Consider the following 27,762-nt stretch of genomic DNA (forward strand, 5'->3'; position numbering starts at 1 on the left):
AGGTTCCATTATTGCAAAAAATGCTTGTAAACATGTTCATATACTTTTAGAGAGCAATACCATATACGCAAAAGAAGATACTATTTCATAGATTGAAATAAACACATTTAATAACAGGATTTTTACTCGACTGGTCCTAATCTATCAAATGAGAAACGTAAGCTGTCATTAATTTACTTAGGTCATTATTAACCACTACAGGAATAAATTTTCTTTGTTCTCATCATCACCCTTTCTTAGAATGCCCAACTGGTAACTTCATATCAAAGTGATCCCAGCAACCCTGTTTTACTCTTTAAAAAGAAATTCAGATAATCTGGGTAAAGTGTTGCACATCACAAACATTGTTAATATACATATACAAATAAAAATGTTACAACTATCATCCCAAATAACTCTACACAGAGCTAGCTAGCACTAAAATAAATATATAAAAAACCACAGCCTACTGGAAAACAAAATAATGAAGGCTAACACTGCAAAATAAGCCACCCTTTTCCAGATACTTCAGAGGTACTAGGACCTCTCCGCTGCTGGTGTTTCATAGCAATGCTTCTTTTCAGAATAAGTATGACTTCAAAGCAGCAGGGATATGAAATCATGAAAGGATGCGATACATAATATAAAGGAATGATCATGTCCCCTGCTCATGAGGTTAAATAAATGAACATAATTAGAGAAAAACCAAAATGAAGTCTGCAAGTATATCAAAATGAGGCCAAACAGATAAGAAGACTTAAGACATACTCTTAGAAATTTTAAGCACTTGAATCACAAAAAGAGTAATGGATGGGAATGATTAATTATTTGTTTGTTTGTTTTTCATTGCCAGACCCAAAAATAAAAACAGAATATGTGTGAGCAGAACACGGAAAAAGAAAAGTAGCTTTGCACAAAAAGAAAAACAAAAACAAAAAGAAACCAAACCAAAAATCTGAGATCAAGCTCCCTAGTGTTACCAATAAAATACAGACTGTATGTTACAAGTGTTAGTTAACATATTAGGCAGAGGAAGGTCACGTCCTTGATTTTCTTCATGTGCTGTAGCATACTTCAAATTTAGGTTAAAGTGTTGCATGTTACCAAGAACTATTTTTAGTTAATGCTTTTACAACTCAGTGCTACTAAATCCAACTGCGGAGTTATATTTGTTAAATCTTAATTGTATTGTCATACACTATCCTAGGAAGACCACATAAAAAGTAAAGAGCAAAGATACTAATAAATTAAATAAGTTTCAATTGCTTAAGATTCCACCTGTTTAAAATACCTGCAGTTTGAATACACAGAGACTTAAAACAAGTGGAAATTAATTTTCAAGTACTGCCATTAACACTGACTGACATTCAAACTGTTGAGCTAAACTAAATGTTTCAAACAACAAATGGCAGGTGACATTGACCATAAATTGAACTTCAAACATACAGTCTCCTTCTCCTTCTTCTGTTCTTTGCTAACATTCATGTTCAGGGACTGCAGTTGCCGGGATATCTTAGACCAAAATCTGGACATTCAGTTTATAATGACAGCAAATGTACATCTCAAGTTGAGTACATGCTGACAGCCCTTCTCATTTGATGTTCAACATCCTTAAGGCTGTATCATCAACTTTGGAAATTCTACATCAACTTTACAAATTGCTCTGATAATTTTATTCTCTCTATACAGAACGATTTCAGTTTGCTGGTTTTGGTGCTGGGATTTTTAACGTTTCATTCACCTGAAGCTTTTTCTGAAACTTCTCTTTGCAAGCAGGTATAAGTTCTTTGTTTTTATCTGGAAATAGTAAATGGTGAAGTAAGAGAGTTTGTATTTTTTATTTTAGATTATCAGGGACAAAATTTTCCCATCAAAGGAGTTATTTGTATTATGTCATCATATCTTACTTTGTTATCTGTGTGTTCCTTTTTTATTGACATTAATTAAGCAGGATTTTTTGGCTAATATTCACACAAGTTCATAATCTTTTGTTTCTTAACAATGATACAAAGAAAAGTTAAATTCTAAAATGCAGGAAGAGAAATAAAATAAAAAATATGATGTCAATGAGAAGCTAGTAAAATACACTATAGCCAATAAAAAGATGAGGGAACTACAAGAAACTAGCACAAAAAGTAGGCTACAAGGACTAGTATGGGTATTTTTACACATAATTTTTGAGTCTGGCCTACGTAATTTATTGCCTTTGACATCATTTTGCTTTCCCTTTTTGTTAAAAGTACATTTTTTTCTAAAAGTCAGCAATACCTTTGTCTACCTGTCCTGTCTGGGAGACTGAAAGATAAAGGTCTGTAAGAGAGAAGAATGGAAAGAGCCAGAAAAGATCAGGAGGTTCAGAAAAAAATGAGGCCCAGCTTAAAAGTCTAAATCACACGCAGTTGAACACTCCAATTAGAGAAGAGGTAGCCCAGGTTTACCTACAATACTTCCAGAAGCTCAGAATAAAATCCCAATGACCCCTCTCCCAAAGAATTCCCTCCCTTTATCACAATGATTCTTTGGCTTTAGGATTGACCAGAAACCCATTCACAGATTAACACTAAACTGAAAGGCAGGGAAATGCATATAATACAACATTTCTCAGGGTACAAATAGTTTCTTTTGTAGCCCATCCAAATAATATTAGCTCAATCACAAATGTAAGCTAGGGACTCTCTTATAGTGGTTTAATTAATCTCTATTGAAAATATTCACGAATTCCTCAAACTGATAATTTTGGTAAGTACATGTAAATTTAATAAATACATTCAGACTTTTTCACTAAATTCTAACTGAAAGCCTGTTTAGAAACCTAGTGCATAACTAAACAAATACCTGTTGTTAAATAGCTAAATTTTGTATATTACTGAAAGCCAGATGGGCACAAGAAAAACTGAACTATTTTTCTGAAAATGTAACCCAGTTACAGCTTTATTAGTTTCATCATTTCAGCTATAAAAGAAAAGGCCACTTAACATTAAAATAGCTGCTTTGTAAATGCAAGAGGCATGATGGTGGTCTAAAAGCCAAAGGGACTAAAGCAACAGTGCTGTGGGGCACAGGTGGCACTCGTATACACTACGGACTACATTAATACTAATTTCTGTATTTTATTTTTTCTAATTAAAGAAAATGAATAAGATTCATTAGTTTTGGTTTCTTAGTGACCAGCATTCAAAATTTATTAAGTTATTACTTATTTTGATTTACATGGATTTGCTTGTGTCTTGAAAATATGTGTTCAGGAAAGACATACTCAAAGATTTACAATCTTGATCAAAAAGACAAAAAGAAAAGAAATAGCAATCAGGAATTTTCTGCGGATATACATTAAACAAATGATTAATGATCTAAGAAAACATTTATCAAGTATTGTGATGTATCTCAGCATTACAGTAACAGTTAAATTTGAAAAGAAATAGTCACTGAACTAAGGAAAAAGAAAGTATTTGTGATGAGCAGACTGAAATGTTCTGCTTCATCTCAGTCACCAAGTGTTTTAATTTATCACTGCTACTTCTTTACCTTCTATAATTCATTGCTGAATGTAAAGGAACAAGTTCCTTTCGCTTGGCATATACTTCAAGTTCTGCGTGGGTTTTTTCAGATCACCTACCATCTACTTTTATACTAAAAGCTCTTAAAAGAAAGAATGACTTGTTGATGAATAATGGAACACAGCAAGTATTGCAGCTGGCTGCACTGAATCGATGTGTTTCAGAAGACTAGTCAGAGTTTGGTCTACAGTTGATCTGGTAAGAGAATTTATGTAATTAAATGCTTTCAGATAGAACCAATATGAACATAATACATGGTAGAGCACAACTGCTGAGCAAGTTCAGCTTTTGGGAACATGACTGCTTTTTTATCAAATAAGGACAAGTGTAAGTATACAGAAGTTATTCAAATATAATAAAAATTTAGGAGAATAACTCCAAATATTCATCTCTGTGTTCAATGTTTCGTTCTGAGTGCAAGAAAAACATTAAAATGAACACTTTGGACATGTTCAAAATCTACTATAGAATCCTTTCAGATGCATATAGCTATGTATTGTGTCACATCATACCTAGCTTTTTATTGTTTTTCACATGTTGTTGACCGGATATAGTTTGGAAGTTGTGCAAAACAAAGAATTAAATGCATTCAAAAAACTTGAGGTGGCACAGCTTGAAACTGCAGAATTAGAACAGTATACACTGTACCACAAAAAAAACTGAAAAATTCATTTTTCTCTTTACTGCACTTCAGTTAGAACTAAGAAGCTCTCTTGGTCCTCTCCTAAAATGTCATTTAGTTCATATTTATGCCACCTGGAAGTCTGCTCAGCTGACTTCAACTTCAGAAAGTCTCCAATTCAAGCAAAGGCCTGTTTAGAAACTTGGATATTATTGTTTTGATGTATTCCTCTGTGGAATTACTCCCATCCTTTAGAATGTAGCACAGACTTAGCAAAGATATATTAGCAGCATTTTGGCTTACAAGGCACATACGGTGACGTTAAAGGGACAGTAATATACTGTATCAAAGATAAAGTAATTCTAAGATCCTTTCTTAATCTAAATGTCTTTCCTAAACACAAATTAAACAATTGTTGAATTGAAAAAGGATTCCCAAAACTCTTATGTGATCCCTCACTTAGCCCATTATGGATGAATACAGAATGTAATTTTCTCACTTATTGAAGACCAAAGGCTCAGATTATCAAAATTGCAGAATTCATATTTACTTTGAAGTGTCTAAAACTGGGCTTTAAAGTCTCTCTAGTCCACTTCAGTCCAATTTATTTCCTTGTGTTGCAGTATTTCTGCTGCTATTTATTTCAGGTGCTTAGAAACATACTATCAGACAGGAATATGTAGTCTTTGAAGACACACTTCGTTTCTTTATCTAACTTCATTTAAGTGCTGAAGTCACTAGTCCAGCATAACAAGTAGGCTGGAACTAAAAGGTTTTCTATAACAGAAACTTAGAGAACTACAGAAGTATCTTAATAGCAATGGTGCACAATGCAATTAGATATAAAAAGTAAAATCTAACCAGCAGCAACTAAACAGTTTATTACTTCTGATGAAAGGTACAGCACCCTGAGATACACTGCAAATTTTGGTACTATAAGCAGGCAGCTTACACTATTTAGTTAGCCACGAAGGACGAAGAGCATTATATAGCATGCATTTACTATAACCCTGTTTTTAGTTTAGAAACTACACAGTGCATCACTCTTACCTCAGATTTCTCCAGTTTATTTTGAGCATCAATCTGAGTGACAATTTCATTCATATTGGTCTCCAAAACCATTCCACCCATAACCATTTCAGCCAATATATTATGGACCTAAAAGAGACCAAAAGAGAATTTAAAAATGAAAAATATCCTACATACAATCTGATAAAATGGTCTAGGTACCTTGATACAGGGAAACAGTCTGTAAGTCGTTTAATTAATGTTAGCACTTAATCTAAAGCCAGCTGGAAACAAAGCTCATCATTTCATATTCCTTTCTGCAGTATCTTCTTTGTTCACACCTCTTACACACATGCTAAGAAACTTTCCCATTCCTCTTTTTTTATTCCCATTTTCCATCCAATTATTAGAGTTTGAGTTAGCATCAAGAGGAGTAACACCTCTAGGAAGCAGGTCCTACAAGACTAAACAAATTGCTCACAAGTAGATGTGTAAATACTCCTCCGGGCTACACCTGAGAAGGAAGAGACTCTGACGCTCACCGATCACAGATCCCAAGATTTGGCTCAGAAGTAGAATTGACATTCCCGAGACACCTGATAAATATGGAGTCTTCAGTACCTACAGCTAAGACTGACAGCTAGGACTCAAACTGCAGGAGCACAGAAACCAGCTGAGGACATTGCTGAAATGGGTATTTTTGAACATCTCTCCTCCCTGCAGCCCTGACTTGAGGATGAAAACTCTGGTTCATAATTGCTGCTTCAGAGTCCGCATTCAAACCATAATAAGACTTGGTTTGGGTTTTTTTCTTTTTAAAAAGGCATCCTTCTGCACACTTACTAGCAAAAATCCAGGGTTACCATGTAATGTATAATATTTTAATAGTATATTAGTATTTAAATCTGAAGACAAGGAGTATTTTTCTACTTTTCAGAAATAAACATGTACAATCTGGTATCTCAAAAGCATAATTTTAACTACTATTTTGGACATTCTCCCAGTTTCCCCATGAATCGAGGATAGAAGTAAATCTCTAAATCAAATAATCAGAAGGCAGTAAATCAAAAACCAACACAGTCCTTGCTTTTGTGTCATACCTAAAAAACAAAATTGAATTTGTTTCTCTGATACTTTTTAGTGTATTTCTAAACAAATTTATAGTTAATGTATCTAGCTAAGGTGAAAACAGCCCTTCTTCAGGCCCTTTTGTGCTCTTCCAAAACTCTTCTTCCTATACAGTTCTTATTCCTTTGCCTCCAGTATCTAGAATATTTAACTTCTTCCTCAATGCAAACCACTCCATACCTTGGGTCATGCTTCTTACCTTTCTCTGCATTTTTTCCTACTTTCATAGTGCAATAGTGAAGTATAACACATAGCCTTTAAAAATGTTCAAAGCATAGATGGCTTTAAAGAAGCTTGACTATTTTGTCTTGCCCCACTTAAAGGACAGCTTTCTAAACAGCATTTAATTAATTTTATTTGGTAATCTCCATATGAAAGGAAATCACAGCTTAACTAATAAAGTCACATAAGGATCATAATCCATTGACTCCCTGCTCTTAAATACATTTGCTCATATGTAAGCAGCAGCAAGATAAAAATAAACAGTAACTGTTTTTTCTTTTCAAATTAAAATTCATTGCATATACATATTAAATGTACAAATACACCTTATTGTCTCTATCTTTTCTTATTTAAAAAATCACTAACTATTTTTGCAAAAAAAACAACGACAACAAAAAAATCATTAATAAAAATGCATTAAGTGGAAATGAAGTGCAAAAGAGACTACAATAGTGTATTCAAAATAGTATTTAAGTGAAAGACTGAAGGCACAACAAATAGATATCTTATATTCCAAAAGGGATCTGACTGTTGAGAACATCAACTTTCTAAAATTTGAAATTGCTGGTTTGTAATAACAATTTTGAAGTGTTTTTACAAAAATCAAGAGTGCTTCCTATTTACATTCGATGCACTCTCTAAAAGCATGAATGCATATTCTAAAGAAGAAGGAATTTATCAAGAAAAAAACTCTCTCAGGGAAATTTGGCAAACACATTTTCTTGTCTTCAAGAAATTTGATTCTGAATGGTTCACTCATCTGGTTAGATAATAAACTCTTGCAAGAAATCATGATACTCCCAGAGATATTTCAATAGGTGCCAAAAACCAGTGAAAAAAACAAAGTATTCCCTTACATCCCTAGCTGAATGTATTCTATTATTTTAGTTGTATAATAGCTTTCAATGATGCCTTTTCCATCAGAAAGCATTAGGCTCTTGGACTCAGTAGGACTGAAATAAACCTGCCCCTCCTCCTCACAAGACATGTGAAAATGTCTTGCTCCAGCTATAGCAAGTTTTTTGGCTGCTTGTAATACAAATGAAGAAAAGTTAAATTCTCTTCTGTATGAACTACACTCCCCAACACCCCAAGTCCTCAACTGCTACAGCACATTAGAAACACTCATTCCACCTATATTCCATTCTCCAAATGAATTCATCATACTCTATCAATATTCTTGAATAAGCATCTGTCTTGGCTTCAGGTTACTCTAAGTCACTGCTGAGTCCTGTACAATTATAAACACCTGAGAAGCATAAATATTTCCTTACAGAAATACCACATAAAATACCACACAGCAACAGCTGTTGAGATTACATAGTTTAACTCTTCTACATGCCACCTCATCTTTTTACAAGAAAAAATGTTGGTTTAGGCAGCTCTCACAAGAGAATTGCAAGAAAGCAACCTCCCACAGCTCCATCAAGAACTGAAGACACAGAACAACTCTCATTCAAACAACTTAGCCAATCATCACTTTTCTCAGTATCAGACCACTCAAAATACAAATATTTTAAAAATTTCACCCCTAACAGCACCCACACATAAGCACTCATTATAACCAAGACTGTGAAGATCAAACAGGAGCAGCTCCTGTTTTTCCCTTTTGCACACTTGAAATATATTAACAAGAAAGAGAAAGTTAATGCACTAACTCTGAAGGCTCAGTGCCTTATTATGGTTCTTGACAAGTTGACCGTATCAGCAGTTTAAAAAAAATTTAACACTTTAATTTAATTCTCACAGATACATCTTCCTGTTTTGTTCTCTGACCTATAAGAATACTGATGAACTTAAACTGGACGGGGAAAACAAAAGGAAGAATCAAGATGACATCAAATTAGTCACAGCTGCCCAACTAATGCTACTGTACAGTTGGTGGCAGCCTTGCCTTAATACAGAAGTTCATGTCTCTATATTGAATTCTTTTGTTCATTTACGCTCAAGTTAAAAATCACTGCACTGGTTAATGTCACATTCAGAGCTTTTTTACTCAAGGTTTCACTGGCTTTTATTGTGAAAATGTATTATTTTTACTAGAGTATCTAACTAGTATTTTGGGTTCTTTCAGATACCTAACTTGGTATTATTTTCAGTCTGCTTTTTCTATCTTTTCCTTTGACATCTTTTGCTGTTGATGCAGAAAGATGTTCACAGATGGGGAAAGGCAAATGCACAGAAAGCAACAGTAGGAACAAAATGCAACTGAAGGAATAAATTCTGTATATTAAATTCTCAGCATTTTAGGTATTACACCGAGAAATGCCAAAGTCCTTTTAAATGAAGGGTGACTATAGTATGAGAATTTCTCTAAACTAGATTAGTAAGTAAAACACTTGTTTCTTATAGCTGGGAATATTCAAACAACATTGTTTCTAAGTGTTTGAAAAAAGACAGTCCGTTTTGAGATTTTAAACAGAAAGAGCCACACAGCATTTCAATTACATAATCATAGCATATTAAATGCACCTTCCATTCCAACATTTGACCAAACACCATCATGTTGATTAAGCCACAGCAGCAAGTGCCATGTCCAATTGCTTCTTGAACACCTCTGGTTATGGTGTCTCCATCAGTTCACTAGGCCATCTGTCTCAATGCCTGACAACTCTTTCAGGGAAGCGGTATCCAGCTTGAGGCCATCTCCTCTTGTCTGCCCATGGTTACTTGGGAGAAGAGACCAACCCCCATCCTGTTACAATCTCTCTTAGGGTGGTTGTAGAGGGCAGCGTGGCTCCCTCGAGCTTCTTCCTCTCCAGCCTGAACACCCCCCTCCCTGCTCCCTCAGCCACACCTCACAAGACATACTCTCTAGACCCCTCATCAGCTTTGTTACCCTTCTTTGGAAAGTAAAGCAGAGTTTAATATCAAGTATCAGCTGAACCAAATGTATTACTTGATAAAAATATTACAGGATGTGATCACAGTACCTTGTCTACATGGAAGATTAAATCCAGCTCACAGACATTTTCAAAGCATTTGTCTAGTGTTTCCACAAATACCTGCAAAGAGGGGAAAAAAGCACCAAAGGTAAATCTTTAACAAAAACTCTGCAGTTCCATTAGGTGTGAGGTTTGAGAAAAGCAAATACAGAAATTAAACAGCGGTCAGATCTTAAGGCATTAAAGGCATCTACCGAAATTATGTGATTAACATTATGTCAAAAGTATGTTATCTATGTAGAGAGCAAAACTGTATGCACAAGCCAATTTAGGTTAAAACTCTGCTTAAAGTCACACAGTTTCAAAAAACAGATACATCTTGAAAAACCAGTAACACAACCTACCTATAATTTTCTCAGCTGTGATTTAAAGTATTCCTTCCCATTTCATTAGAACTCAAGTATGAAGCAAAGAAAACCAGCTTTTCCCATCATTGTTTTTAGTAATTACTGCATTGCAGGCATTTCCTGGTTAACCAGACTGTTAACTTTGCTGTTAAGTGTCAACATCACTCCTTCCAGCAGCAGGACAGTACAGACCCACTGAATCCAGGATGAAAAAGGCATCTGTCTTAATGTCACACCTCCTGATCCTGTCAGGCATATTACCATATAAATTTAGAAAAGTCTGTAATAGTTCACACATAGGCAAATAAATCCTTCCTGAATCAAGAATATAAAAGCATAAAGATCCAAGCAGCTACTGCACTCCAGCCTATGATGCTCCCTGCCAGATATGGTCTGTACATCACCTTCCTCTGGGTGTTTCTGGAACAGATTCCTAGGCATTTATGTTTGTACCTTGCTAGACCAAGAGCAACTGATCCTCACTTAGTCCAGATAATGAAATGATGATTGCACTTGCAGTCCTGAAGTTCCCGAATACCAATCACCATGTGCTTGTGGTTAGTACTGTCAGAGACTCCAGCCTTAGAGAGTTGTACACACAGTTCCCTTTCTCCGAGGGATAACTCCTACAGACACAGGTTTTGTCAAGATCTCTCTAAGTTAAATATAAGATTGAGCTTAGGGTCTTCAAAGTAAATTTTGGAAAAAAATTTATTGATCTTTTATTAATGGCATGAAAATAAATGGCAACTTGTTGCAAATTGTAATCAGTTTTGTATGTTTCAAAGCCATTTTCTCACAACATGTATTTAATATTATTTATTAAGCTGTCACTGTATGCAATTTTTTATTCAATTCTTAACTCAAACATCCTAAAGAAGCAGTATGGAAGACAAACACCTCATTTTGACTCTCTGTTCCACATGATTTATGAACCCCACCTTAGTATTTGAGAGGCAAGAGATTTCAAACTGCCTAGGTCCAGGCACAGATCTGACATAGGTCACAGAATTGTTTAGGATGGAAACCTAAAGATGAGTGAGTCAAAGAGGTAAGCTAGGACTGCCAAATTCAGCTCTAACCCAAGTCCCTGAGTGCTACATCTAGATGTTTTTAAAGCACTAGGCATGGTGACTCCACCGCTTGCCCAGGCAGCCCACTCCAATGTCCAACAACCCTTTCAGTGAATTTTTTTTAATATCCAGTATAAACCTCCCTTGGCATGAATTGTTTCCTCTTGTCCTATTTTTTCTTTCTTGGGAGAAGAGATTGAAGTATCTTTATAACCTCCTTTCACATAGTGGTATAGAAAAATAAGGACCCCCCAGTCCTTCTTCTCTCCAGATTAAACACCTCCAGCTCTCTCAGCCATCACTCCTTGTAAGACTTGTGCTCCAGCCCCTTCACCACTCCACTGCCTTTCTCTGGTCTTGCTCCACCCCCTCAGTGTCTTTCTAGTACTGAGAAGCCCAAAACTGGACACAGGATTTGAGGCACGGCCTCACCAGTGCCCAGTACAGAAGGACAGTTGCTGGCCTCACTATTGCTGATCTAAGCCAAGCTGCCACTGGCCTCCCTGGCTGCCTGGGCACAGCTGGCTCATGTTCAGCTGCTGTCAACCAGCACCCCCAGGTCCTTTTCCACTGGGCAGCTTTCCAGCCACTCTGCCTCAGCATGGAGCGCTGCAAGGACTGCTGTGACCCAAGGGCAGGACCTAACATTTGGCCCTGTCAAACCTCCTACAACTGACCTTGGCCCATCCCTCCAGCCCATCTGAATCCCTTCAGCAGATCAACATTCCCACCTAGCACAAAGTCATCTGCAAACTGGCTGAGGGAACACTCGAACCCCTTATCCAGATAATTGGTAAAGATATTAGAGAGGCCTGGCACCAACACTGAGCTCTGGGGAACACCACTGCTGACCAGACACCACCTGGATGTAACTCCATCCACCTCCACTCTTTGTGGATGAAGTCCTGCTTCTACAGACATGTATTTTTATCTACCAACCCAGGGAAACAGATCTGCTTGACATCACCCATTCCCAAGTGTCTACCTCGCCCTATCAACAAAGATTACTTTCACATCTTAATTGCTGATCTTCAGATCCTGCTCAAACTGTAAAAGAGAGAATGATCACACACTGCCCTTGCTATGACTACTACTATTAAAGTCTTTAAAATGTTGAAATCAAACTATAAATTAACTAATGATCCATGCATTTAGACTATCCTTTAATACCAAAAATACAAATCTGTCACTTAAACTATGAACACAGAGCATATTAAGAGGCAAACTCAGGACAATAAGGTTTGGTGACAAGTTAACTAAGAAAATGAATATGCTTCTGTTAAATTATACTGAAGGGATAATATACAAAGCAGGGATTTTTCTTCAAGCAGTTGTTAATTCATTGCAGTAACAATAGTCTTCTGTAAAGACAGGATGTGAGCAAACAAAAAAAAACTAGTATGTTAAGCAGAAAAACTACACATTTGACAACGTGTGGTGCAAAACAAATCACCAAAGATGTTCTCTTACTTTCCTTGCACCTTAGGAGAATGCAGTTACAAGAACAGTGCTGTGTGACATTAGCTGCAAGAAGAAGATTGGAAACAGTGTAAATGCAACCTCTGTCCAATGGTTTTAGTTACAAGAGCTAAGAGTTTGACACTATTCCTCATATAGTCACCAACTCTGCACATGATTCACACATTGACATCTGTCTAGTTCCTTGGAAAACAAAGGAACCCATTAAAGACACAGACAACACAAGAATCCTAAAAACACCCCCCCCACATGTGTTTAGTAGTAACATGCAGGCTCACACATCAACAACACAGAAGTTTAACTTTTGTGACATTCTTCCAATAAATAAAGCTTCTATAGCAGCACTTCATTAATTGTTGGAGCAGTTACTTTTAAACCTTTACCTATTACACAGCAACCCCATCACACACAAACTCACAAATCTCTGTCTATAGTGCATGACCAGCAATGCACAACAAACATTTTTTAATCTAAGGGAAATCAGCTGGCACTGACTATTCCTTCACAGAGATTTTTCACTGACCAGGGATTTCTCACGGAAGCTTTGGAAATTTCCCCCATCTTCCATTCATGATGGCAAGTTCACTCAGAATAATGCCAGAATTTACAAGGTCTACACCTATTATAAATTATCTTTTAAAACACTAGCCAGCAAGGAAAACTAGATTTTTTACACTAACATTTCTTGGCCTGTTTTAAGATGCCTGCAATAATTGAAAAGGTAAATAAAATCAGAGTGACTTGCATCTGAATTTTAGTTGAGTGAAATGAATTGCACACAGAGGGAAGCAGTGCTAAAATTTAAGTACTTCAGTAATCACTTCAAATGCTGCAGACTTGTAGATCAGTAACCAGAAGAGAAAACACATCAATTGCTTTGACACACACACACATCAGTTCAGATGCACCATATGATGTTACTGGAAGAGTAACATAAATAAAGGAGTGAAATAGCAGGAAAATACGGATGCATGTGGAATTAATTACTAGCTCCCCCTTGTGCTTCATTTTTGAAATTATAATCTTTTATGGTAAAAAGAAAAAAAAACATATACATCTCCATGTAAGTAAACAGAAAACATTTAAAAAATGAAAACCCCAAAACCCCTACACCTTTCTTTTGTAAGAAATATGCTTTAATAAAGACAGATACACACTGGGAGCATAAATTATACAAAACAAAACACACTATTTTTATTGAATATATGCAAGTCTGGAGCTCTCTCTACTCAGCCATATGTAAAAACAAAACATCACCTTTTCAATGAAGGGCTTATTTTTAAAATAAGCAAATAAGATAAAAATGGAGTAAATCATACATTAGTAGGAAGATAACAAGGGCAGCAGAAAACTCAGAACACTTAATCAATTAAATGTATTGGAGCATAGATAATGTCAAATACTAACAAAAGCAGGTACAAAAGATAAGCTAAAAACAACAGGAGTAACTCATACCAAGAATATCACCTTCTTCTTCCTTACCTAAACAGCAATGGTAAACCTGAGGACAGAAGTAATTCAATCTGCCCTTGGAGAGTTCTCATCTCAGTCATATGCCTCTCTGTTTTTTATTTAATTAGCATAAAAGCATCCCTGGTCAGGATCCTTTATCTTTAAGAACTGAGATAAACATGTTACATAAACTGCACTGCACTTTCCACATGCCTCTCACTGAACACCCTTACCTTGAAAGGCTCCATTGAATTTCCCATGGAAGACTGATCTCTCACAGATTCCGCTGCTTGCTGACTCATTATGTCTTCAAAGTACAGCTATGGGCCAAGACACTCACAAATTCTTGGAGCTGACAGAGGCTCTTAGGTCCATAACATAGTTAAAGTACCACTGTAAAGACCCTTCATTTTTTCTTTATGGCAGGCTACAGCTAGTTGTGTTTTCACACATATTTCTCTTCCATGCAATAAAAACCTTACACTTCACAGGCTAACATAAAGATGCTAAAATAGCATGACAGAATTTACAGAATCCAAAAGACTGCAAAACCTAAGCATAGCACAGATGCTGACCTATCTCCCAATTCAAGAAAATAAATATAATAAAAAGAAACTTGTGTTTATATTTAGGAAAAAAAGGGAAGAAAATGGTCAAAAATTAACAAAGTGAATTTGCCTTTCGAACTAAGAAATCCAAGTTGAGACAGTATCAAATCTGAGGCAGAGTCTATGATTTGTAATGCATAAAGCATATTCAGTAAGCCTGAGTCAAGAAGATTTACCTGTGAAACAGCTCTGACCTAATGGTGGGAGAAGTGGCATTCACAAAAGTATCTTAAGTATCATGACAAAAACTTTCTGCTGAAAAGAACTGCAGACTACCATATGTAACCTAATCTCCTATGCATTTACCCGGTTTACAAGACAGAAACCTCAAAAGTGCTATACTGAGTTCTAGGTTTCTTTCACCAGTTTACTTTCCATCACAAACTACTACATATATCTACTTACTTTGTCATACATTATATGTATGTCATAACAAAGCCCAGATGTCTTACTCCTACCTGTGTTATCTCTGAACTACAGTAAACAAAGATGTATAAAAATGGTTCAACACTTTCAGGAAGAAACAAAGCTTATTTGCTCCAGTCAACATCCGTGTGTATATCCTGTTAGTCTACACTGCATGTGTGATTGACAAGTAGTAAGAAACTTTCTGAGGGCCCTCTTTCAGTAAAAGATACATTCTGATTGCTACTGCTAAGAGGATTACAGAGATCCTTCTTCTGAGCCAGTCTAGAAATTAAAAATATTTAATTAATCTCAATATTCTTAATATTTAACACATCTCTAATACCATATGCTATAATCAAATGGTTGAATGACAATGTGTAAGAGAATTTTGAATCCTCAACAGCTGTAGGTACTGTGGTGAGACTGTATGATTTATAAACAAAATCATACAACTCAGAAATACAAAATATTTCTACAAATGGAAATTGCATTTTTATTATTTCAGTTTCCTTTAAGCAATTATGTTGACATGTAATTAAATACTGGGGCATTTTTGGAAACTATGTGAAATACAAAGACTAGGAGATCAAAACCTACTTAAGCATTTTTGGTACAAGAAGCAGAATATTATAGAGAAAAGTTTAAATTCTCTAACTCAAAAAGTTTGGGGGCTATATAATTATGGGTAGTAGTAAGGGATTTTCTTCAACATCTGAATGTACAATTCAGGTTGCACTGTCTACGTATGAATATGCTTCTTTTCTCTGTTCATAAACATTTGGCCTCTTCCAAGTAAGAACACACAATATGTGACAGGCAACTAAGCAACCCTGTACAACAAACTGCTAGGAACAGGTAAAACCATCATGTACCTTACTCATTAACACTGCACTGTTCAGATACTGCAGAATGTTCAGTGACCAAAGATCATATAAGAATCCAGACGGGAGTTTTCCTTCCCTCCTACCCACGCAGGCACTCGTCTGGATCTACTGTCCGGAACAGCAACACTGGAGCAGCTGTTCTGAACAGCAGGAGGTGTCTGTGAGAAGCTATGCAACTTCAAGAAAGGTCTGCAGCGAACTGGGAGGCCTTAGAGACACACAGTGTTTCCACAGTGAAATAACCAATTGATACAGTCCCACATGTCAGGACAGATTTTACTTATGTAATAAACCAATTCTCTTGATGTGCAAACTTTTGAAAGGCTTAACAGTAAGTTATATTAACTCTTTTCTAGATATATATATGTGTGTATGTAAAAGAGATCCATTTTATGCAATGACATAAATCACTTAATGGTGTGAAACTGTTTTTTGCCACATCTGAGTTCACTAAGAGTGAAACTGTTTATTTGCAAGTTTTAAGTTGGAAAAATCACTGATTTAGTCAGAGGCCTCTTGACCTAGGAGCATTCATATTACTAGACATGGTAGTTGTTACTAGGTTGATAACAGACATATTTAGCAGTTTAAATATTGCCCACAGCACCAAGCCTGCCTGAGTTTAAGAAGCATTTGAACAATGCTTTAAGGCACATGGTGGGATTCTTGGGGGGTCCTGGGCAGTGCCAGGAGTTGAACTCAATGATCCCAATGGCTCCCTGAGTTGGAAGGAAACTGTACCTGGAAGCCTTGCAGAAGATATTCTGTTTGAGGTGTCAGTGATCTTGAACAGGCCATGTCTGCTCTACTGGGCTGAGCAGGCCAGATCTCAATATAATCTATAACCTGTGATGTCCTTGGCAAAAATGAACTGTAGGAAAGGAATGTACTGATTCTGACTAAAAGACTGTTGCATGTTTAGGGGTTAGCCATCCACATAACACAACCTGAATAGACACAGAGGCCTGTGCTGTGCTGCAAAAATTCCTTGGCCAAGGGATAAACTCAGCCAGCTCACTGTAACAGGAGCCTGCAGGCAGCTCCCACGTGGTACCAGCGAGCATGCCACCTGCATGGCCTTGCCATGACCCCAAACTGCAGCAAGAAGTTCTCCTGAAAATATCCTTTAGCAAGAGCTGTTTTCCCTTGAGGAAATTATATAATAGCTCAAATATTCAAAAGAGGGAAAGCATCTCTCCACAGACAGGAACTGCTCTGCCCTGCACACTGTGGGAAAACCCAACTGGGATCCACTGGGTGCCACATGAAGGTGGCATGTCCAGCACCTGAAGGGCTGTAAGATTTACCACCTACATTCATCTTCTCACTCTGCTCTAGTAAGCAGTATTCTTATTAAACCATTTGTGCTGTTGAGCCTTTCTCACTGAGAAAAAGAATGTAGGCTTATGGACCATCTTCCTCCCGAACAACTCCCACCCTACCCATCCCAATTACCTTAGAGCAGAACACACACCTAGGGGACCATTTGCCCTCCTTTTCTAAGGCATACCTGTCAAAAAGCTCATGAACCACAAGGAAAATTTAATCCAAAGAGTTTTTGGACATATTTATGCATTATACTTATATATATATTTATAGTGAGTAAATATATGCATGCATCTATGTGTGTGTGAGTCTGGATATATATTAATATACATAAATATAGACATATACATACAGAGCATTGCCTATCAAAGTTCTCACGATCCACACTTGCATAGCAAATGTTTGAACTGTGCCACTTTTACCTGCAGCCAAAAAAGATCTTGAAAAGCTAAAACAAAAACCAGTTTGTGCTCAGGAGGCTCCCAACAGTTTCCTCGCTTTCCCATCAACTTGGACAACGACTTTTCCAAAGACAGTCCAGAAAACTGTAAACAATCTGAAAATAATACTCAGCACTTTTTGGTATGTTCACAGTATAAAAGCAACCTTCCAAAAAAAGGCAAGCAAAATATTTAAGTTCTAAGCTACTTTAGAGTTGAATTACAGTTATTAAGAATAAAAAAAAAAGCAAAAAAACTCCAAAAAACCACAAAGCAGCAAAAAGAACTTACTTGTATGAGGTCTAAAATACCAAGCTCACTTTCTGAGGAATCCACACAGAAGACAAAATACAAGGTGGCATAGTGTCGGTAAATTAGTTTGTTATCGGATCCACCTATTAATCTAAAGAGGAAATAAAACGAGGAAAGTTTAGTTAGCATCTCAGGCTAAGCTGAGCAAATCCTCACAGTAATTTCAATTAACAGGAGGCCTATTATTAACAGCTGGAGCTACATTGCATCTTTTATTTTGTGATATAATTTCAACAGAAGACTAAGTAATAAGGCAGCTCAATTTACATTTACCACACAAGCAGTTATTGTTATCCATATGGATAAAAAATGACATCAACCTGTGCACCTTTTTATTAAAATCAATTCAAACAGATCACAAAAAAGCAGGTAGTAAATGTACTTTCATTCCGCACTAGCAGGCAGGCACTGAACAGGGATTAATCTGCTTTACAGATTAACAGTGTATGCCTATGAATCCTTCCCTGACCTTCTCAGAAGCGTATCAAGAGGGGAAAAAAAAAGAAATCTGTAATGAAGACTGGCATTTAGATTACCAAAAAAGCCTTAAATTAGGTTTATGATCCATTTCATAACAAAGAACATACAACACTTGTGCTACAAAATGTCTGATATCTTGAGAAATAGGACCATACTTCAAGCAGTAATTCATGATGCAATGTTACAGTCACAGAAGCAATTATATTTTTATGGACTCACTAATCATCATGGCCCTGAATGAGAAGAGGTCTAAAGAGGTATGTTCTTCCATTCTTCTGTTACGGCCTTCCAAAAAAAGGCACATAAAGCACAGGAGATCTACCTCAGACCACTGACATTTGCTTTGAGCTGTAAAAGGTCCACTCCCAGATAAACAAAAGTATTTTTTAGGCTCAACCTATATGGCTGTGACTGTTGTGACTTTTCCTTAACTCTGTACCAGAACTGACTCACTCATTTTGTGCAACATAACTCATCCCTTTAATTTCTGTCATTATCACAGAGAAAGAATACACTGATTTAAAAAAAAATCTTTTAGGTCACTTTTGTTTAAGCAAATTGCTCTGCATTAATGCTTGGTAGGGAGCAGGGATGGGGGTAAGGAAGGGGAACCCTTTGTTTCTGTAGAGCAGGAATTATGTTTGTGTCTCAGACAACACTTTTACAAACAAATAGGACAGCGGAAATACCTAGCAATTGAAGTTTCTTCTTTTGTCATCTATTTACCCAATTCTTTCAAATACTTCATACTTGCAGTACACATAGTTCTACACATAAACTGTTGAGGCCTTTGGGTAAACTGCAAACTATAAAGTGAACCCTGTCCTGAAAGAAAAAAAAAACTGAAAAAAATATTGAAATGGTAATCCTGTAACTGAGCAGCAGGGGGAAAACCAGAATTCTGTTCTCTATCTCAGTTTATTCTTGTTAAGCAGCTGTCATTTTTAAAAAGCTCCAAATGTCTTCTGCCTCTCACTTACAGAATTCAAACCAGAATGCTTTCAACTTGAGATCGTCTCCAAGAACCTGATGATAGAATCACCAGTTGAGTAGTCAGAAAAGAATAATTTAAATTTAAAAAACAGTATGTAAAAAAAATCAGGAATCATTTTGAGCAAGAAAAAAAGACATCCTAGCTTATATGGTAGAGCTAAGCATTTAACTGACTCTGCACACAGAAAATCTAGGTGTTAGAAGACCGACTTTCAGTAACCAGAAATTTCCATAAATATAATTTTAACAATCTATGAAAATCTCTGTCACAGACTGGAGATCGTGAGCTTATTCCACCAATTCTGACCCCTTCTTCTAGAGGGTGGCTTTTTATCTATTTACTCTTGAGGGCTAATAAATACTTCAAAATAAAACACATCTCCATTTCAGAATTTCTTCAGCTAAAGCAAGATGACAAAAACAATGAAGATGATTCAAAAGAGATTTTTTTTGTGTGTCTTACAGAGACAGAACATCTAAGCCTCACTTTCCTCCTACCTTGCTTTTCCTTTATTAATAAAATATCTTGGTTGAAACTGTACTAGTTAGTGCATTTAAAACCTATTTTTTTTCTTCCTAGTTCATGCAGCAAGCCCAAATCCTGATAAAAAGGCTGCGGAATCCTACTATAAAGGCTATCTGCTCAAATATTAGGAGTTCAAGTCAAAGAACAGTTACAAAGTATTAAATTTTCTAGAGATTTAGCTCAGTTGTCAGAACATGGTGCTAAAAACAGCAAGGCTGAGTTGTGGATTCCTGTACAGGCTGTTCAATTCAGACACCTTGTGGGTCCCTTCAGAATATTCTGTCATTCTGTGAGTCAGTGGGTATGGCAAATGCCAATGCCTCTTAAAATGTGACCAGCAATCTTCAGCTTGATTATAGCAAAACAACATCTGCCTGTTCCTTCCCCATCTTTGTGTCTGAAACACTCATGGCACATGGCACTAGATATAGCACTGTGGCTATTAATGCACTAGGGAAAAAAATTTTTTATTGCCTAAGACATTTTGGCACATACAGCTATGCTTCAGTTAGTAAAGACTATGTACACTTGCTGCAGAATGATATAATTCCATGTGTATCAACAAATCTCAAGTGGCATGGCATTTACAAAACAGCTGTGAAATGTTGTACTGCAATCAGAAATAAAAATACTTGAAAGCCAGTATTTGGCATTTATTTCAAACTTGATACTTACAGTCCTCCTTCTAGGAAATTACAGACATTTTCATCACGTTTTGATACTAAATGGAAAGTTTCTCTGATAATTTGTTGCTGTGTATCTTCACTCTGTGAAAGAAAATACACTTTGCTAAACAGGATTGACAATGCACACAAGACTGTAAAACACAAAGTATGTCAGCACTCTCAAACTATCTACTTCTGAAGCCTTAAATCTGGCAGCTAACAAGACATGTATTGTTTGTGTCATTTCAACACAAAAAGCCATTATTTACAAGTTGCAGAAAAAGCTATTACTGAGAAATGTGAAAAAGTGATTGTTTTTAGGGAACTTCTGTAAAAAGATAATCTAAAAGTAAGTTTTCTTAAGTAAACCAGAAGCGTTCTCAAGTACCTTGAATTTTTTTCTATCTCCAAGGTAGCCTGAACTACTTTTATCCATAAACTGAGAGTAAAACGAAGTCCCCAAAGCTTTAAGAGAGCAGGGAAGCTTCAAATCCCACAATATGTAACACTTCCAGAAATACCCTAAAATACAAAGGTACCATGAGCAACAGGTTCTCCTAAGCCATGACCTTTAATCTTAGAAGATCAGAAACATCACTTCTGAGACTGAATTCTTCTGGCTCTTCAGAAACTTAATTTTTAACTTTGAAATTATGGCCACAGGTCTACACTCTGAAAGACGAGATGATGACATGTATTTTAATTGCCATAAATTAGTTTCTTCTACCTAACTGCAAAATATTATTTACTTCACTTTATGCAGTTTCTGTTCTCATATAAATCAGCTGAAAAAGTTGGAGTTATAAGTTTTAGTATTATGAAAGAAGTACCTCTTTCACAGATCGGACCAAATTAATCTCTCCAGAAAGCTGTAGATGCATCCCCTCACAGAAAAAAGCTGAGATTTGCCTCCAGTACCAGTGCAATTGACACTAAAGAATACATAAGCTTCAAAAGATCCACAAACAAATCCACATTATTGAAATCACACATAAAAATACAATCTATATGATTGCACCTGTTTCTGTGCACCAGAAAGTTTCTTACTTTAATTTGCTATTCACGTTTTCAAAACTTCGAAGTATTCTGTTTACACAAACATATTACCCTACTTCAGGCATTGAGAAATTGTTCAAAGCCCAGTTATGAAACTGGTAGATCAGAATGGTTTTATAAGAAAAATCTGGTATCCTCTGGCCCTTTGTTCATCTCTTTCCCTTCTACCTCAGTCACACAAAAGAAGGACCTGAAATAGTTACACTCCTTTAATTCAAAGCCTGACCGTGCAAACTGAAGGGTCACAGTCATCATTCCTGCTCTGAGGTGTGCAAGTAAGATACATCCCTTCCAATGATCTGTGAGTTCTCTAATAACCCGAATTACAAGAAAGAGGTCACAAATCCATGTAACTGCACTGCTGAAAACGAGTTATTTGTTTACATAATTTCTAAGAAATACCAACTGTTTTCTTGCACTTTAATGCCTAAGCAGACCTCAGCATATCTGCTAGGAAATACAGTACAGTATGCTCAAAACATTATCTTAAAATCTCTTATCCTTCAACTAAATCACGAGTTTCCAGTGCACCTTCTTTCCATCCAGACTGAGCGTTTGTGCTGCATTTTCATTTTTCATTGTGCCTGCCTTCTACCATGTAAAAGAATGCTCTTTTCTAGTTCGTTACGTGTTCACGTCATCTGCAATTTCATAGTGCACTGAAACTTTCCGAGAGGAGAGGTTCTGTTCAAGAGCTCACCTGCCCCGCTCTGACAGCCCTGCCTGCACAGAGACAGCAGCCGGACACCGCACCGGGCAGCAGGGCTGAGAGCGGCGCTTACACGCGGCAGCCCGGAGAGCCAAGGTGCCGCTGGACGAGACGCCCTCCCTCCCGCCTTCACCCCGGAGCTCCCAAAGGCAACTCCCAGAGAACACAGGACCGCCTTTCTCCGAAGCCTCCTCACGTACGCGCTCTCAGCACCGACCCTTTCCCCCGAGGCAGCCTGGGCCCGGCGCAACCGGCAGGGCCGGGCCGGGCCGGGCTGGGGACCCTCACGTACAACCCCGCGGCCCGGCCACCGCACGGCGCCCGCCCGCCCGCTCCGCCGAGCCCCGGCCCGCCCGTACATAGCGCTGGTAGAACTTGGAGAGCCGCGGCTTGCCGTGGTTGTTGAAGATGAGGATGGCTTTGATCATGGTGGGGCGGCGGCGGGGGCCGGCGGCGGCCGGACGATCTGTGCTGTGTTCCGTTCCCTCCCTTCCGCTGCCCAGCCCGGTCCCGCTTTCGGGCCGGTGCCGGCGGGACGCACGCACCACGTGACCGGCGGGGCGCGGCCGCTGCCGGCGCGCCGCATGGGACGCTCCTGGCGTGTTACGTGACGGGAATGACGGCGTCCCACGAGGGACAAAACGCCTCGCGGAGCAGAGGCCGCCCCTCGGGTGGCGTCACTTCCCGCCGCCCGCGCAGCAGCGGCATCATGGCGGAGGCCGAGGAGCAGCCGCCGCCCGCTGCGACGCAGAGCGGCGGCCGGAGCGACGGCGGGGAGGAGGCCGCGGAGGGCGGGACCGCGGCGGGGCCCGCCGAACCGGCCCCACCCCCAGCCGGGTCGCCGGGCACCGAAGAGCCCGCGGGCGACGCGAAAAAGAAAAGTAATGGGGTGGGAGGCCTCCGCGGGGCGGGCGGTCGCGGTGACGGGCAGGCGTGGCGGCCAATGGGCGGCTTGGGCGGGCGGCTTGGGCCAATGAGCGGTGGCGGGCGGGCCCACTGTGACGCGGCGGGCGCTCCCCGCAGTTGACGTGCTGCTGAAGGCCGTGGGCGACACCCCCATCATGAGGACCAAGAAGTGGGCGGTGGAGCGGACCCGAACCATCCAGGGCCTCGTGGACTTCATCAAGAAGTTTCTCAAGCTGATGGCCTCCGAGCAGCTGGTACGGGCGGGCACCGGGCGGGGGCTGAGCGCTCAGGGCCCGTGTTGTCAAACCGGCAAAGACACTGTTGGAATCTAGGCTACAGCTGCCTGCAGGAAACCTGGAGTAGGAGCACCGAGAGAATTGTTCCAAGTAGACTCAGGATGTAATATTGAGCGAGCTGTGGGTGTGTGCAGCACGCTGTGGGTGTGTACAGCGCAGTGTGGGTGTGCTCAGCACTGACCTTTGGGTTTTTTGCAATGTCTGTATTTCTCGGTGTCTGTCAGGCAGAGCTGTGTGCACGCTGGGCAGCCGTGTGTCCCAGGGAAACATTGCTAGGCATTGTGTACCTGGTGGAACTAGGTATGGAAATAGAGTATTGGAGAAGCAGTCCAGAGGTTTTTGGGATCAGCTTTCTGAATCTGAGTGTCTGTTTCCTTCAGAACTCACATCTAAAATAGTTTAGCTACTGTCATAGGACTGATTTTGCTTTTAAAATGGGGAGATGGGAGGTGTTTGTCCTTGGGCAGCAGATTGCCGGAGTTATTTATGGATTCCTTCCTGTGGAAGTGACTAGCCAAAGTGGCCTCATGATAATACTGGAAGAGCTGGAAATACAGTTGCCCTGATTCTGTTTTTCTGCAGTGAGCTCTCAGTACAGTCCAAAGTTTTTATTGAAGATACACAGTTAAAGCTAGCCTCATTAAAGTAGTCACCTAAAGTGTAGCTGAATTCATTCTATTCTTTGTTTGGAGGATCTTATGTAAGTATATAGGCATAAATGCACTGGCCTTCTGATTCACCTGGAAATCATGAGGGATCTGCTTTTCCATGGTTTAATATCTCAAAGAAGAGTGATAAGTATGATTTTGACCAAGGACATTCTCAACAGTTTGAGTCCGTGACTATTATCTCATTACCTCAGCACAAAAAACCCCAGGAGCACGTAGTCTTCCTGTGTGGCTGAAGCCTAAGGCTGTGCTTCAAGAACAAAGCCCTAGGAATTTTATATATTTTATTTGGAAATAGCACATGATACCCCAGTGTCCACTGTTGCCCCACATAGCAGATCACAAGGCCCTCTTTGTCACTGAGGATTAGTTTCTATACATGTAAATGTATTTTTTAGAGCAGGAAGTGAGAAGGATGACTTGAAAATAGAACAAGATGTTTCTTACTTCTAATTGAGCAAATCTGGAATAGCATGAGTGGTTTGGGCTGAAATAAGAGCAAGAGCTAAACCACTTTGTGCAGTATGGGAGAATAATGGGTCAGCTTGCAGGAAAGGGAAATCAGTACGTTTACTTTGGCTTGGTCATCTGGTCAGACAGAGGGGACTCCTCATAGTCCAGTTGCTCCTCCATGCTGAAGTGAAGATGATAGTAACTGGTTGTATTCTTTTATATGCTTAAAGATTATAGCAGAACTTTTGACTGCAGAATGATTCTTCTCTGTTCCCAGTGGGATCCTGTGCTATCTCCATCTCTTCTCCCTGATTTTCTTGCAGTTCATATACGTAAACCAGTCTTTTGCTCCATCTCCAGACCAAGAAGTGGGGACCCTCTATGAGGTAACTTTCATCCTGACTATCCTTTCCAAATGCATTTAGCAGGATTTGTCTGCACACCTTGGGCGCTTGAAATCTCTCACTGCCCCTAGCAGTAATAGCTTGCATTTAATTGTAGTGTAATTGATGTTTACTGATCTGTGTGAATGGGGTCCAAAGAGATGTGACTCCCTGCAGTCTCTGGAACGCATTCCTTCATGTGCAGTGTGTTTCCATGCCTCTCACTGTAATGGGGAGCTTTCTCATGACAATATTCCATGACATGTTTATCTGATGGGAAGACTTTTTGTTTTCCTTCATGTATATGCTAGTCCCTGAATAATTGTAACAGATATTGTTTGTTTTTTTTTTCTTGCAGTGTTTTGGAAGTGATGGCAAGCTTGTACTGCATTATTGCAAAACTCAGGCATGGGGATAAATGACTTGCCACACAGTTGTTCAGGTTTTCTCTTCAAAAACGGAGAAAGGACTAACTTAAACTCAAGCTGTAAACACACAGAAAGAGGGATTTTTGCATTGCTGCCTATGAACATATGGTGCAGATGAATAAGCAAAGACCTGGTTAGGCTGTATGATTACATGGCTTTTTTTCTGATGTACATCTGGGGTACAGAAAAAACACTTGCACCTGCCATGTACAGTAGAGCCAGCGTTCTTGCTGCTGACTACTTAATTGCTGTATCTGAAGGGAAACTTTCAGTTGTCTGCAAGACTGACTGGACAGCTCTGTCCATATGTTGTACTGAAGATAAGAGAACCTTTTTATTAAAAGTAATGTCTGTGGTACATGTAGCCTGAGATTCAGTTTACTTCTTATGTGTTGTACATCTGTGGTGTGCATCCTATTCTTTGTGAAATCTTCATCTTGAATGCGCATTATCTCATATTATTTCAAGACAATATTTTGATTTTTTTTCTTGTAATATATAGGGGTTGGTATCTTGTCTAATTACTCCACCCTTTGCCTTCATCGTGTTGGTAAGTTGAGTACCTCATTTTGGATGGCACAGCATTATGAGAGGCCTCACAATACTTCCCTCCTGCACAAATTTTGTAATGTTTTGTTGAAGGCTCAAGACTTCAGCAGTTTTCAAGCTGTTTCTTCTTGCACTGTTTAATGACTTGCATCTTTAGCTGAATGATGTAGCTAGCTGTTGCATCTAGAGTTCTTGAAAAAGTAGATATGAGCTGCTAAAACCTCTATAAATTCTCTTTCTGACTGTTGTTAATTTTCATGTTTTACCAGCTGTGTAGTCCACTAAACAGTAGCATGCAATTTATATTCTTTTGCTAAATCATAGCAGTGAGAATTTACTTGAGGTTTTTTCCATTATTGAGAGGACTTTGTACCTTGGCAAGTGTGCTGACCTTTGCTTTTATTTATTGGGGAGTTTGGGTGTGAGGGGTGGAGATCTTTAGTGGGTTTATTTGAAGTGTCTGATGTACAGTCTTTTATGTTTGTTTAAGCTGAACCAAATTAAATGTTAGTTGTTTGCTTGGAGAATGTTCTTATACTGGATAACAGTTTTTCTCCCTGATGTAATCCCGTTCTTGAGCACATACAGACAGAACAGCCATTTCTAGTTTAAATAATGTGTTTACTATAATCTGGAACTGCTATTTCATACATAAGTGGCTCTTATGTAGTCTCTGCAGCCTGTGTATTGAATTTTTTTCCACCTGAAAGGACTTCTGGAAGAGTAATACCCAGTTTAACTTACTGACGTTGCCACAGTTTGTGTGCAGCGTGCACATACACCACTGTTACACAGGCACCTGCTCTGAATGCTTGCTATATGCATTACTTGATGTATATTGGCATTTTTTAAGTGGAAAGCTTGGGTTCCCTTCATTAAACTAACAAGGCAGAATTTGTTGCTAACTTTAAACTTCAAATAATCTATACTTTTGCCTACTCAGAACCCTGATCTCATGAATCTCCATCTCTTTAAAAGAGCTGTTGCAGAGGGAAGCACTCTGATCCTGTCTGGTTGAGGAAATTGCCTGCTTAGTTACTGTGAGGCCAGCATAACCTCGACAGCCACTAGAGGGTACACAAGGACAAAGGTATTTGCATAGTTTTATCTAGGACTCTTTTTCAATCTTTTTCATAGTATGTCCACATGCTGGCTTTACAAATATAAGTAGTTTGTTCTCCCGTGTGACAGTATGTTTACCTAAGATAAGCTACTAGTCTGGTTCTCTTTAAAGAATGTTCTATTGGTGCCTTTCACCTCACTTGATCTTAACAAATGAAACTACTGATAAACTGCAAATGTGCTTTTCAGAAGTGATGCAAGAAGGTTGATGTGTGTGTGTGTGTGTACTGGGGGCATTGTGTTTTGGTTTTAAAAAGTCAAAAGACATTGAGATCTTGAAGAACTATAGGTCATTGTGTCTGCTAACTAATTATAGAAGGTTGTCATTTATGCTGAATCTATAAATAATTTTTATTCTCTGAAGCTGAATAAAAAATCGTTTGCCTCAATTCCTCAAAATGTGATAATCCAATAATGTAAAACCCATAGTATGGTCTGGATTTCCTTCTTTACCACATGCATTTTTGGACCTGGATAAATGAATCATGAAGCTTTGAATTATTAATTTATCTAAGATTCAGCTTGTTCCCTGAACAATACTTACTTTTTACTGGTTGCTTCAGCATTTTTCTGCTCTTAATCTTTTTCTAACCCCAAGTAATTTTTTTCTTGGGGTCTAGTTTACCAGTATACAGCGAGTACTTACTGATCCAGCCCTTGCTTTCTGTTTCCTCAGTGCTCCTAAGCGGCTGCCTTTATTCTGTTCCTTTTATTAACTGCCAGCTCCAGTTCTGCTAA

The 27,762-nt window shown here is 38.5% G+C and overlaps 2 protein-coding genes across 4 annotated transcripts in view; one reads left to right on the plus strand and one right to left on the minus strand.

Annotated features, from left to right (window-relative positions):
- Window positions 1-22,786, minus strand: part of AP3S1 (adaptor related protein complex 3 subunit sigma 1) — a 28,038-nt gene extending 5,252 nt beyond the window's left edge. Inside the window, exons 1-6 of one of the 2 annotated variants that reach the window (XM_066568856.1) lie at window positions 22,579-22,786; window positions 20,465-20,556; window positions 17,770-17,881; window positions 9,450-9,521; window positions 5,209-5,316; window positions 2,248-2,289 (exon numbers count right to left, since the gene is read on the minus strand). In XM_066568856.1, coding sequence (XP_066424953.1) covers window positions 2,254-2,289; window positions 5,209-5,316; window positions 9,450-9,521; window positions 17,770-17,881; window positions 20,465-20,556; window positions 22,579-22,647 — 489 coding nt within the window. In that variant the 5' untranslated portion in view covers window positions 22,648-22,786 and the 3' untranslated portion in view covers window positions 2,248-2,253. The remainder of the gene's footprint in view (window positions 1-2,247; window positions 2,290-5,208; window positions 5,317-9,449; window positions 9,522-17,769; window positions 17,882-20,464; window positions 20,557-22,578) is intronic. The other variant, XM_066568855.1, reaches the window with a different exon arrangement.
- A 132-nt stretch (window positions 22,787-22,918) lies between these two features.
- Window positions 22,919-27,413, plus strand: ATG12 (autophagy related 12). Of its 2 annotated transcripts, none has more exons than XM_066569472.1 (4): window positions 22,919-23,100; window positions 23,243-23,379; window positions 24,866-24,928; window positions 25,284-27,413. In XM_066569472.1, the coding sequence occupies exons 1-4, from the start codon at window positions 22,929-22,931 to the stop codon at window positions 25,341-25,343; spliced, it is 432 nt and encodes a 143-aa protein (XP_066425569.1). In that variant the 5' UTR covers window positions 22,919-22,928; the 3' UTR covers window positions 25,344-27,413. The 2 variants fall into 2 exon arrangements, with proteins under 2 accessions (XP_066425569.1, XP_066425571.1); XM_066569474.1 differs by having other exon boundaries at window positions 24,820-24,928; window positions 25,284-25,344.
- Window positions 27,414-27,762: the final 349 nt, after the last annotated feature.

The sequence above is a fragment of the Molothrus aeneus genome, chromosome Z, assembly GCF_037042795.1.
Source record: "Molothrus aeneus isolate 106 chromosome Z, BPBGC_Maene_1.0, whole genome shotgun sequence".
Taxonomy (NCBI): Eukaryota; Metazoa; Chordata; class Aves; order Passeriformes; family Icteridae; genus Molothrus; species Molothrus aeneus.

Excerpts from the sequence above, each read along its gene's own strand:
- ATG12 (XM_066569472.1), top strand. The coding sequence starts at position 22,929 with ATGGCGGAGGCCGAGGAGCAGCCGCCGCCCGCTGCGACGCAGAGCGGC. Across the intron at positions 23,101-23,242 it reads GGGCGACGCGAAAAAGAAAA|TTGACGTGCTGCTGAAGGCC; the intron begins GTAATGGGGTGG and ends CGCTCCCCGCAG. Across the intron at positions 24,929-25,283 it reads AAGTGGGGACCCTCTATGAG|TGTTTTGGAAGTGATGGCAA; the intron begins GTAACTTTCATC and ends TTTTTCTTGCAG.